General features: G+C 40.6%; 1 protein-coding gene across 1 annotated transcript in view; it reads right to left on the reverse strand.

The window, feature by feature from the left end:
* Positions 1-1,258: 1,258 nt before the first annotated feature.
* PPP1R1C (protein phosphatase 1 regulatory inhibitor subunit 1C) overlaps positions 1,259-13,668 on the reverse strand; it is a 52,076-nt gene continuing 39,666 nt past the window's right edge. Inside the window, 1 exon segment of the mRNA XM_039698933.1 lies at positions 1,259-5,762. Coding sequence (XP_039554867.1) covers positions 5,674-5,762 — 89 coding nt within the window. The 3' untranslated portion in view covers positions 1,259-5,673.

Raw genomic sequence — 13,668 nt, forward strand, 5'->3', positions numbered from 1 at the left:
AGGTGCCATCTGAGCTATATGCACAAAGGGCCTTCTTGTAGAGATGCCAGAAGTCAAACAAGCCACTACTGTGATGAAAATACTTTCAAATTAACAAATGAAGATCACTAATGGTAAGTGTCTAAAATGTGTGTTTTGAACAGACTATACAGTTATTGTTTGAGAAAGAGGAAAATGTAAGTATGACTAACAATCTCCAGCAGCAGATTAGAGATTACTGTGTAGAGTAGTTTAGCAGAAAAATGGTTGTCTGAAAGGGGAGTACATCCCTTTAAAAGCATTTTTTAAAATTCATTTAAATTTGCATCCTTGGAAAACAGTATGGAAAAATGAGTGGAATTGAATTTAATGCTGTGAGTAAAAGAAATTGCCCTCTGTCAAACACTATGCAAACATTTAGGCCACTTCCCTGGAATAATTTTACTTTCCTGGTCATTAAAGTATTTAATGGGTCTCCAGAGACTCCTTTTCTATGTCCCAGGGCAAACATTCAAAAGTTTTATCAAACTGTGAATATCTCAGTTTTCCCCCGGGAACAAAGAAGAAAGTCATAACCATGTAGTTATAAATGGAAAAAATTTCTTATCAAAAATGGGGAAAAGTCTCTTATAAAACTTTTTGGATGAACTTTGCTGCAAAATACTTTATTTGTGCCTAGGCCAGTCCTTTGCTTGTGGTCTTTGAGTGGAGAATTGTTGGGGAACTTTACATTAGCTGAACTTGGACAGATAATATCTTAACAAAATCAGCTATTCTGAGATTACATTACACATCGTATATGAACTTTAAAGCTGTTGAGTTTTCTGCATTTGCGACATCCTGTATAGGTCATTATTACAAACCAGAAGTAACAAAGTTGTAGCCAAATAAGGGGTTAAAATATCACAAAGGTAGGTGCAATCTTGGCTTTAAGATGGAACAGTTAAGCAGAATAGAAGTTTCTTCACTTTTGTTTGGACTGTAGGTTTAAAGCTGTCTCATCACCACATAGGACCTAATGCTGGTTCACCTACAAGCAACACTCCTGAACCTGCAGGCAAGACTGTGGGACTTGTATCATAATACCATGAATAAACATCAAATCACATGAAAGTATTGGCTAATTATTTGTATAAAGCCTGATATGATTATCTCAATCAAAATTCAATGAGCCAAAGGGTCAAATTCACCTGTGATGCATTTCTATGAAATCCAAGAGAGATGGTGTCAATATACCAGAAATTAATTTGTTAATTGGATAGTAATTGGTTGTCTCTTGCTTTCTCTGTATTCAGCTGGCTCACAGATTTTGTTTTCTGCAGTGCGGGGTACGCTGAGGATCTAATGTCTCTTACAAAGCACATTTTTAACTTTAGGTCATCTTGAATTCTTGTGTTGAAATTGTGCTTCCTTATCTTTGAGGCTGCTCGACTTTGAGAGAGAACTGTATTTTTCTTGTCAGAAATGAGCATTCACCTTTATTGTCTGGGGTTCAGCAGTAATTCACAACTGGAAATAATGGCAGCATATTTGGGTCAAATATTTTAATACATGATGCATCTTTATTTTAGTGTTCCCACCTGGGCAGGACTCCTAATCTGCTAGGCACAAGGTGGTCTGGGATAGGGCAGAACTGTGACTGCAGCCAAAGTATCTCTGGAGGACATGTGTGTGGTTTCAAGTAAATAGTAGATACAGGACCATGACTACAGAGTTGATATTTCCAGTAAATTAGAGAATAAAAATGTCATGAGCAATTTAAATATTATTTATAGTTGACCTTCATGTCTGTTTTTAATATTCAATCTGCTGAGTGTTTAAAAAAGCAATTAAAAGTCCCATATAATGTTAAAACCCTTGATAAATGTAATAAACAAATGACATATTCAAAAGAGAGAATCTATGTCCCATTAGGAGAGAAAAAGAAAGATGAGAGCAACATATGGCAGTGTAATTAGAATGATTAGGGAAGCACATCAACAGAATTTATGCTGCAGGGAAAATGTAATAAGAAACCAACACACTTTCCTCACTGCCTTGAAAACTGCAAATATCGCTCTCTGAAAAGGAGAAGATGCAGAAAGGGTCCCTGGCATTTAAAGCTGTAACTTGTGTTCTTCTGCCATTATTAAAGATGCACACAGCCATCTGCAAACCATTTATTTTTTGCAGAGTTCACATTGTCCCATTGCTTTGATTAATAAGGAGCAATATTACACCTCAGCTGCTTTTCAGAAAGATGCTATTTTGGAAACCTAATTAATACTCATTCCACAGTTAGCTTGAGGTGTTCGTTAGTGCCAGATACTGAGTTCTTATTTGTTTCTCATTATGTGGAGAGTATTGCTTCTCAATGCCAGCGTTCTTGTTTTGCATTTTGGAATAACCTTTCGACACTCCTGCTTGCCACAGCCCTCCCTTCAGAAGAGCTAATAACACCTGTCATCATTATTTTCACATGCCTGTTAATGTCTGTTGAGGATGTTGTGGGCTATTTACATAGATAGGCTATCCTGCTGCACAGCAAATATTCCTGCTATTTTCTGAACAGTTGGGCCAAAGAGAAAAGCAAAATTTAGAAACTTGGAAACGCAATTAAAATCTCAGTTTACCACTAAGGGTCAGTATATACTAGGCAAATAAATCATTACAAAATTGAAAGTGTGGGTATGGCCTAGCAGAATACCAAATAATTTTTCTGCTCAAATCCCCCCGGATTATTTAATAAAAACCACAAAAAATCTACAGCAGTATATAGACACTGAACTTGTATAAACTGCATCAGCCCACTTTGATGAAACAGCCTGAGGTTTAGCAGAGGGTGCACAGATATCTTGCTTGAGATTTGCTCCCAGTGCTGCTATCCTCACAGGAGGATAAAGGAGAGAATAGGGCAAAGCAGACGGCATTTAGCATCAGCTCAGTTGCCAAGTATAATGCTGTGCATGAAAAGGTTAAATGTAATTGCACATGTCAGGAATCAACAGAACAACTGAGGCTCTTTCTGGAGCTCACTCTTGCTCTGAGCTGCTATAGAAAAAATAATAAAAAGAATGAAAAAAGAACATCTGTGGGCCTGGGTGCTAACATGGCTGCAATAGGAGAGGGAGAAAGGGGAGTTTGAGGGACAGCATGTTTTAAATGTGCCCTTACATTGTCCCCCCAGGGTTAGTGGACAGACAAAGCCTTATTTTCTGCAGGAATAAGGTCTCTCATGAAAAAAAAAACCAAAAAACAACAACTTGTCTCAAAAGAAAAGAAATGAGGAGGAGAGCCCTGCACCAAGCAGGACATTTTGTTGTACGGTGCCAGCTGTACAAAAGCAGACCTGCAGCCTGCACCAGCCCTGCTTGGGTCCCTCCCCAACCATCACAGCCTACCCAGGCCAGCTCTGGAGAGAGCCACCCAATGCTTCACCTCCTGGAGTAAAAGAAATGCTTTTTTTAAAGAGTGAAAACCACCACCAGGCTGGCCCTTGATGTTACAGGAAGCGCAGATGAGCTGGAGTCCCTTCCTTAGTGACTGCCTGGACCCTGGACACCACGAGAGGCCTTTGTCCAAGCACAGGCAACAGAACCTCTCCTGCAGCCCTGCCTCAGAGCCAGTGTTGGATGTGATACTTTTGATAAAATAACACCAACAGTGCAAGAACTAATGGTGATTTTTCAGTTTACATTACTGGGGAGAAATAATGGTGCTATGAGAAGACAATGGGCAAATCCTTGAACACTTTAGCAGAATTTATAACAATCTTAAAAAAAAAAAAAAGCAAGAAATCCAGTAATTAAATTGATACCAGGATAATAGAAGCTTTCCTGTACAGTCCACATCATATTTCCCCAAAGGTAAGTATGTTTCAGCCAAAATCTATGGTTTTTCTTAAGCAAAATTCTTCTCACTTCAGTGGAAACTATACTTTAGAAAGCATACTTTAGAATGCTTTAGAAAGAAGTTTTAAATCTTGACTCTTTATATCTACTTAAGTGTTATCTGATTTTGCGCCTGGAGAATAAACAACATATACCATTCTGAAAGTCAAATACAGTTCAAGCTAAATCTGGGTGGGGTTTTTCTCCCCTATTATTTATGAAGTGCAATTATACTCAAGTCCAACTGTCAACCTGAAACAGCAGGTTCAGTGATGAATTCTCCAAGCTCCTACCAGGTGCTTTGTGTGTTGCCTTTGAAATGCTGAGATCTCACAGTGTTCAATACCTTGTCCTGATATCCAGTGTTGTAAATCATGTCCATGCTTTCATTTGCTCACAGGTCCTAGACAGTTCTGATCTGCAGCCCGTGGGTACTAATAACCAGAAAAAGCCATTAATATCCAAAGTGCTTTATTAGCTAGCAGCACAGAGAGATGGTGTGAGGTTAAACAGCAATGGGGCAGCTTAGGAGCACTGTGGCAAAAAGCAATGTTGTGAAGAGCCTGGTGCTGTGAGCAAGCAAAGCCATGGCAGAGCTGGGACCAGAGCCCAGCTCCTCTTGCTGCCATTCCACACCTGACCTGGGGCCACTCAAACAGTTTCTGAAGGATCATTTCCTTATTTTTGTTGTTGGGGACATAAAAAGCTCTCAGTCCTGTAAGTCCTGTAGTGGCTCCTGTATAATTGCAGAGTCCTTCTTTAGTCCTTCTTGCACACCCTTGCTGAGCTGGAGTCGTGGATCCTGTCTGCAGTGTTTCTACAGAAAATGGAACCAAAGAGGGCAGGATGCAGAGATACAGAGAGAGGAAAAAAAGGGCTCTTAAATATAAAGAAACACTAGTGGACAGATCCTGTTCTCAGCAGGTCTTTGTGGAAGACCTCAGCTTGTGAAATCAGTCAAATCACCATGCAAGGCATAGACAAAAGGCTCTGTGTTTTCCTATATTTAATAGATTTTATTATTTTGTTTGTTTGTTGGTTTTTGTTTGTTTGGGGGTTTTTTTGCTAGCTCAGCCCTTTAAAAGAGATTTGCATCAGTGGAATGTTGAAGTGAAGACAAAACTTTTGTATCAAACAATTAATAAAAAATGACAGTGAATTCATTTAAAAATTTACCATTGATTGAAAAATCAAAATAATCTGTTAAGTGTGACTTTGAAGAAACATTTTTTTCCCTCCTCCACCTTATTCCATTTTATGCCATAGAGTTTTTTTGGTCCAAAAAATAAAAAGGATGGTATGACCCATTCAGCCAAAACCCTGGGACTCATTCCCAAGGTGAATTTGTGCAGCTTGTAGTGCTGTTGCTCATTGGCTCAGATTGAGCTATAGGCAGGGCAGGAAGGCTGTCACCTGTCCTGTTTTTCATATTATATATGAACATTTCATTTTATATGTTCATATGAACATTTCATTTTATATGAACATTTCTCTGTAGCAAGACAAACCTTCTGTACAACAATCTTGTCTAAATTAATGTATTATTTATTTTGTACCTTTTAAATCACTTTTATTTACAATAAGCCTCAGATACAGCTCACACGCAGCAGTTAAGCTCTGGCAGTACTGACGTCAGGGAGCCAACACATTTGCAAATTACATTTCTAAGTCATAGAAAATAAAAGAAAAAAATGACTTTAAAATAACAGTTTTGTCTCGGGGCAGAAGGGCCACAGGACACGTGTGCAGAGCCCCCGGTGGGGACAGGACACGGCGGGGCCGAGGGCAGGGCAGGGGCTCTGGGCTTGGGGCAGCTCCGTGCTGGCTAATGGCCCCACTCCTCTTCCCGCTCGCCAAGTCCCTCTTCTTCTTCTGGAAACACTGACTCAGTCTGACTCTTCAGATGCTTAATCCCTGAAAATATAGAAGTCATGGTTAAGGTTGTATTTGGCTTGCATCAGGTATTTTTTTTTTGTGGAGGAAGAAACAGAAAACCAAAATAAGGGCAAGTGTAATGCCCATATTTGCTCCTTTTTTCACAAACGTCTTAGTTCAATTCATATGATGGTGTATTTGCAGCAGAGGTATTCTCTTCCTTGAATAAAGGTTCTGAACAGTATTTGCTTCTTTTTTCTTTGGTAAGCCTTGGTCAAGTTTGTGTTGAACACGATTGCAAAGCTGTCCTGAGCCAAAGAGAGAGAGGCTCTGTCCTGACAGAGAGAAGACTGCTGGCACCAAAGCTGTGACCACACTGGATAATTTCTTACTTGGTGAATGTGTTCTTTTGACCTCCAAATACCATGAGGGGCTGGATGAAAAGGGTAAATACCTATCACAGGATATTTGGAAGTTCAAATATCCTGGTTTTGGTTATATTGAGTTTTTCATTTGAGGGAAGTTATAAAGTACGTACTGCTGGATGGTTTCAGCCAACAAATGAAATGGACTTTATGAAAATGAAGACAATTACAGATATTTCCCTGTCTCATGTTCAGTATAAGGAAGCAGACTTCAATGAATGGGCCTAAACCCATTTTAGCTCTGCCTTGGTGTGGTAGAATTCAAGCTGGAAAAGGAAGCAACATCAAGATAAAAAGATGGCAGAGAGACCAGACAGGAAGAGTTGCTGTTTTCAAAAAACCTAAACAGCAAATGTGCAAGATTAGTCTTGGGGTCTCCCAGTTTATGACAAAGTGGGAACATAACTATTGATCAAAAATGCATGATTTGAACAAATCGTAAGCCTGAATTACGCTATTTTCTGATGCCATTACTGTCATTGCATAAAATTATTTTTTATTTCATTAAAGATCATACTTAGCTCTAGTAACCATCTCTAACTGTTAGGAAAAATGTTTCCCTACCAGCTCTACTTCTAACAGGAGCCCATCACTCTCTGCTGGGCTCTGGGCTCCTCTCTCTCTTTTCTTCCATGCAAATGACAGCACACAGTCTCCTGGGAATCCGTTGTTCTGACATAAACCAAGCAAATACATTAATGCTCCAAAGCCACAGCTCTTGTGAGTGTGCCCTGCAATAAGCCAGCCATTTCCAATTAAGAACTGTGATACATGAAAGTGCTCAGCTACTACCAAGCTCTTAGCAGCTCCTCTTTAGCAACACCCTTTAGTAAGACAAACACTTTGTCACTACAGGTTACTGGACATTTGTTTCCAAATTATGTTGTGTTTTTAAGGTAAATTTGTCTGCTGTTTTTTCCTCTGCACTTACAGAGCCATTTCTTGCACAATCCACAGTACTCATCTAACAGCTGCTGTTCAGTACTTCTGTCAGGAATTGCTGGAGCCAGGGTGAATAATTTTTTTAGGGAGCTTTTCAAAGATGAGAAGGGCAGAGTTATGGACAGAAGAGAAGGTATGTCATACATGGTATGATGAAACCACGGAACTGTATTGTTTGTAGGAGTGAAGGCTTTTGGCTGTGTGGTTTAATTGCAATATTAAATATGAAAACTGTAGCAAATGGAGAGAAATTACATCACTGAGCATTACCCATTGGTTTTTGCATGGCAAGTAGCTATTGATCTTATTTAATGATTTTTTCATAAGCTCCATTCTGCAGCCTGCTTTCACCTCTGCCAGTCATTTTATGCTAGTGTACCTTGGAAGTTTCCTTCTCTGTCCAGTAAGTGCCCAAGACTTCATATACTTATATATAAGCCTCAAGATGTTCTCACAGCACCAGGTTGTCAGCATGAGCAACTTGGTGTGGCATTATGAAATAAGATGCTCATCTACAGAATGGAATAAATTAGTGTGAATTGACATAGAGGAAATGAAATTCCTGTCAGTAACATATGAACATGTATGACAGGAAATGCGGGTAACTGCCCTGAAAAGATACATTTCCTGCACAAAGCTGCAGACTTTTACAGTGCAAAAAATGGCCTGGAGTATTAAAAATAGTTAAATTCCAGCCATCATACTCCTGGATTAAAAGCATATCTAGCCACATAACACTGCAGGAGCCCTCAGCGGCTGCCAAGGTGGTGAGAAGGCAGTGGAGCTGGGCAGGTGCACCCTGGCACATTCAGCCACAGCTCCAGAGCACAGGCTGCCACAGGGGCTCTCCAGCGTGGCTCCAGTGGGGTTACTCAGGCTGTGCCCTGCCCTTTGTCAATATGAACACTGTGACAAGCAGGCAGTGAGGTGAAACCTCAGAGTGCATTGCTGGATCAGCTCAGCATCTTTGCTTAGCAATATCTGAATTGTTTGCTGAAAGGTTACATTCTGTCAGAGACAGTAAAAATTCATTACTCAGGTCATCTCAGCCGTTTTTACAGCCACAGCTATGGCAACACTAATTTATGAGAAAGGATATTTCCTTCTCATATTTCCAATCTTTGTACCAGTGACACAGCTCATGCCCTCAGCTTTCTCAGCTAGTAACCAAGAAGGACCAAAATGCTGTAGATTGGGGATTATTTCTGTTCACTGATTGATCACGGTGTAAAGATGGGCATGAAATACAGAATGTAAGATTTTACTTGTAGCAAAAAAGCAAAACAAAGCCAGGATATTTTAGAAGAAATTGTTTGTATCTAAGAGCACATCCCAGTTAGAAACATCAAGTTACTGATTCCACATAAACTGCACAAACTTTACAGTGTCAGTAGCAAACAGGGAGGACTGCAAATGCTGATCCATGGACTCACCCTGTCCCATCAATGTCCCCTTTTCCAGGCAGTGAATTTGTGGGCACTCAGTTTCCTGAAGAGCTGTGCCTGCCCTGTCCTGATGCTGCTCCGTTTCTCTCTGGGTGCCCTGCCCTGCTCTTCTTGGGGATGGGGCTCACAGGGTGCCACCCCTTCCACTGTCCCCATGGGCTCCCAATCCCCTCTGCACCTCACCCAGCCCCTGCTTCAGTGTCACACCCTGCCTGGGGCTCTGCTCTTCAGCTGGGATGTCTGGCAGCAAAAATCCCCTTCCAGACCAAACACTGCCCCTTCTCACCACTGCCTGAAAATGTTTCATACCCACAATGTCTTCACACTCATCCTTATGCTACTTTAAAGCAAAGTGTGTCTGAACACTGCTAAAGCCAGCAGGACAAGAATTGTTTTTCCTCAAAGGGTTTATGTTTCACTGCAGGTAATTCAATACAATTAATGTTGATAAACAAACCCATAATTCCAAACCAGATTGAGCAGCCATACACAAATATAATTTGAACTGTCGATTCTTTTTAGCTGAAGTCATTGTCTCAAAGAATATTTGTAGAATTCTAGATACTTATAAATTATGAATGGGAATGGGACAATTTTGTATCATTTTTGTAGTCACATCACATCCATGCTGCTTCATCAGCAGCTGTCTTTTAGCTTCTCTCCATCTAACCAAAGCACCAGCTTAGAAAGCTAAGCAGGGTCACAAGATTTGAAACAACCAAGTGTTCCTGAATTAAATATCTCCTGCAAAAAAAAATTTAAAAATATTCAAGTAATTAAGGCAGCTCCCTATCCTATTTAACACTTCTTCCTTCACTTTGCTTCACTGCCCAAGGAAGGGTGTTGACATTTACCAAACTCAGGATTGAAGTCTGGTTGGCAGTTGAATTCCCTAAAGTTTGAAGGGTTATTTAGTTTTACGATTTGGAGCTGATCCTCTCTCTATCAAAAACACATTTCCAGATTTGCAGAAAGCAGTGAAAGGCACAGATAAAACAGGCTCATTTTCAGCGTTTCAGAACTCAAATCACTGAAATAATCATGCAAACAGACCTGGCCAAAGAGGATCACAGCTAAATAAAAACATCTCAGCCAGTGATAAATTAATTGTTTTCTATTTTCCTTAGCAAAAATGAGAATATCAAAAGAAATATCATAGATTCATACCACTAAACAGGAAAAAGTATTATTTTTTTTAATGGTACATTCTGGTTTGCATTCACCAGTTAAATATGTTTAAATTATGTTTCTCTGATGTGTCTTCCTCATAATGTTTTTTTCCCAATTCAAGTTTTGATTTAAAATATGCCAACAAAACAAATGAACAAACAGACAGAAAACACAAAACCCAAACAAACAACAAAAACAACCAAACAGAAAAAAACCCTCTAATTAACATCACTAAATTCAGCATCCACCACAGGTCTTTGGCTGGGCTGGGTGCAAAGGAAAGCACTTGGGAAGAGCCAAATGAAGCTGGCAGGTCTTCCAGGGCATACATAGGGATGTCCCTGCAGTCACAGGAGAGAACAGCAGCTGCATCAGGTCAGGGACAACTTTGGGGCATCTAACAGCAGCCTGCCTGGACCAAGGAAAGTCACCCAGAAGATGAAGGTGTCTGGTTGTGAATTGTGAAAAGACTATTTTCTGACTGGATATAAGGAAGAAATTATTCCACTGAGTGTATTTAAGTACTGGTGTGAATTCACAGTGAAAATGTGATGTGTCTCTTCAAGATTTTCAGCACTGAACCAGACAAAGCACTGAACAACCTTGTTAAACTTGGTGCTAATTCTGCATTATGCATCAGGTTGAGCTGTGGACTTTCCCAAGGTTCCTTGCAACCTAAATGACTGGATGATTTTATGAAATCAAAACTCAGTAAATGCATCTTACAGTTTATAACAATGTATTAACATTAACTGCATGGGCTACACATTGATCCACTTGGGAGCTTCAAATGACTCCTTTCTCTGGAAAAGTGATGAAGTGTCTAAGTGCACCAGTCAGACTTATTTTAGGAATAAGATTCCTCTTCACTCCTTAAAACCATGGGGCCAGACTAAATCAATATTTCTGTGCTGATTTTGGAAAGCATACAAACTCGTAATTATGTGCTCCACTGTGATTATATATATATGTATGTGAGCTACATATGTGAGCTATATATGTATGTGAGCTATATTATATACACATGTATGTGAGCTACATATTTCTCAAACACAAGGGGTGAAAATAATGAGATTAAAGTCAGTGAACCTGGAGCATTTCTTTCATGTGACAGATGCACCCAGGAGATCCCCAAAATCTCACAAAGAAATTACACCCCAGTTGTGGCCCCATGCATGCAACTGCAACAGAAAAATGTAATTCCTGAGAGGGAGGCACAGAGCTGCTCCTCTGGGGATGAGTCCTGGCACTGCTGCTGGAATGGCTCATCTTCCCTTGGGGGCCTCAGGGCACATCATTGTCTCAGTCACTGCCACAGTGTCAGCCTGAGGGTGCTGACTGCCACTGCCACCAAAAGAATGTGCTCAGCTGCCTGCACATGTAACAGGTTAAGAAACCACTGTGCTAATAAAACCAAGGCCGATGCACCCTGCTTCACAAGAAATGCCTTTCTTGCTCACCTGGGCATCTGCTCAATGGGAGCAACATGGACTCTCTACACTCCACAAGGTGTTTTGCCAGATGTTTCCAGAAATATCTGTCCTGCCTGTCCCTGCCATGAGCACCACAATCTAGCTCTGACAGGCACAGGACACAGTGTCAGCTCTGAAAAGCATCAAATGCTTTCTGCTGTTCCCACCTCCAGCAGAAGCTGAGGACCATCAGAGGCTGCAGGAGCAGCTGCCTGGCAGAAACCTACTTTGACAGAAGCTGAATTATTATTGAAAATTTTCTTCTCTGTGATGACTTTCAGTTCAACAGAATAGAGCTTCACTAGCCTCCATTCTCGGCACTTTCTGCTTCACAGAAGTTTAGAAAAATCCAGTTTCATCATCTTCAAATGTTCACTGTCGGGTACACAACAGCTACACTGCCTGATTTATTCAAATGCAAGAAATACATGTCTTGTCTTCTCTCTGCCCCATCTGGAGAAGATACCAGAAACACAGCTGGTCATGGAGAAACTCAAAACTTACCCATACACACATCTCCTAGGCATTTCTTAATCAAAAATTTGATTTTTTGGCTGGAACAAAATTAAATCCTACTATATTTTTTTTAAATTTGTTTTTTTTAAACAGCTGAAATGCAGGAGGGCATATATTCCATACAGGAGCAGAACAGTAAGAAAAATGCTATAGTTTCCCAAAAACTATTTTGAGCTTTCTCTTGTTTCCTCTTTGCATAAATGACCTGTTATCTCTCTCCTTCATCTGTACAATCAGTTCCTGAAATCTTTAATCCATTTTTACTTGAGTGGTTTAGATAAGCTCTACTTGCATACAAGTCAGAGTTCAGTGCTTAAGCTTTCATTAGTAACTCTTAAAAAACATTAACCCTACCTGCCTCCCCTTTTTCTCTCTCTACCATTCAGCTCACCAAAAATGATGCTCACTGGTTCCACCTTATCAGCCCTTCTGCCCCCATCCTCCATTCCCTTTGATCCAGCTGCCCTTGGACCCAGTCTCAGCATTCTGGCCAAGTCCCAGTGACTTCCCTCCCTGTTCTTTCCAGCTTGCTGATATCTTTGCCTCTGACAATTTTTGCCTTGGTTCTCCTTCCCTGTGGTTCTGCTGTTGTAATGCCTTTCTCCTTCCCATTCTCTGAGCCATTTTCCTTTCTGTCCAAATTAAAACTCTAGACTGTGTCTTCTTTGCAAGCTCGTGGAAGTCTAAGACAGCACCTCAAAGGGTCAAAACCAAGCTCTTGATCTGAAGCCCTGTTTAAAGCATTCATCTACCATGAACAACACTGTCATTTTTTCCTGGTATTTAGGCTTACACATTTCTGATTTCCACTCTTCTCTAGATCCCCATATCCAATTGTCAGCTGAGTCTTGCATGGTTTTTCTTGTTTAATGCATCCCATATATCCAGACTTTGAAGCTCTCCTTTTTCTGGGATCTTCACTACTACCACATCTCCTTCTCCAAGCTTTATAAATGTACCTTTTCTCCTGCCACTACTTTCCCCCTTGAGTTTCCTCCATTGATTCCCTCCAAAATATTTCAGACTAATGGTGGCTATTTATGCTTTCAAGGAAAATTAAATTTCTTCATATATTATGGGCATCCTCTGTACTTAAATCAGGAAATGATACAGCTTTGCTTCTCAAATTGCTAGGCTTTTCTATTAGCATTTTTGTTCCTTCTCTTAAGTTCTGGAGAGATACAACTATCTGCCTCCATGGCTATATCCAAATCCTCAAAGCCCTCAGTTTTGGAATTTCAGAAACACCCCGAGAACATTTTTGTTGCCAACCTGCTGAGACAAAGACTGTTGCTTTCCTCCCTAAAACCCTCTATCTGTTCCTGGGCTGGATTGCTACACCCTAGCTGGGTGTTCCCTGGTGCAACAACCAGCTTCTGTTAAATGTTTGAACAAGGTTTATGTGGCATGGCCTGAATTCCTGGTGTGGGCTCCTGGATGCTTCATTAACCTCAGTATGATATGACAAGAATTGTGTACAGTCATCAGTGGATGATTACTGAGTGTGAACAAAGAGCCAGACAATTGCTGGTGTTTGTATGCAAACACAAGATGCATTTTTCACATCTTTTCTTGTGTTTCCTCATGCCCACCCAGCAGAATGGCTTCAGTCTGACAAGCTGGAAGCTATTATTTCATCTGCGGATGCTCACATTCAATAATCAAACCAGATGACCTGTGGCAGGAGGTTAGTCCTGCTTCCAAGCAGATCTGGCAACAAGAGCCCAGCCTGTGTGTCCTGAAGCAGCCACTCTCTTGGGTGGTCTCTAAGTTCCTGGGAGTTCAAAGATTATCAAAAAGTTATCTGTCGCTGCTCTCATTGCAAAGGTTTCGTACCTTCTTGATGATATCTCGCGAGCAGCTCCTCACAGCACTGACTCCTTCTTCTCTGCACAGCCAACAAACTCCATCCCTCCTCTCAACCAGCCATCCTGCTCTTTTATAATACCCCTCTTAACTGGATCCAGCTGTTCTG

The sequence above is a fragment of the Passer montanus genome, unplaced genomic scaffold, assembly GCF_014805655.1.
Source record: "Passer montanus isolate IOZ18808 unplaced genomic scaffold, ASM1480565v1 scaffold1, whole genome shotgun sequence".
NCBI lineage: Eukaryota > Metazoa > Chordata > Aves > Passeriformes > Passeridae > Passer > Passer montanus.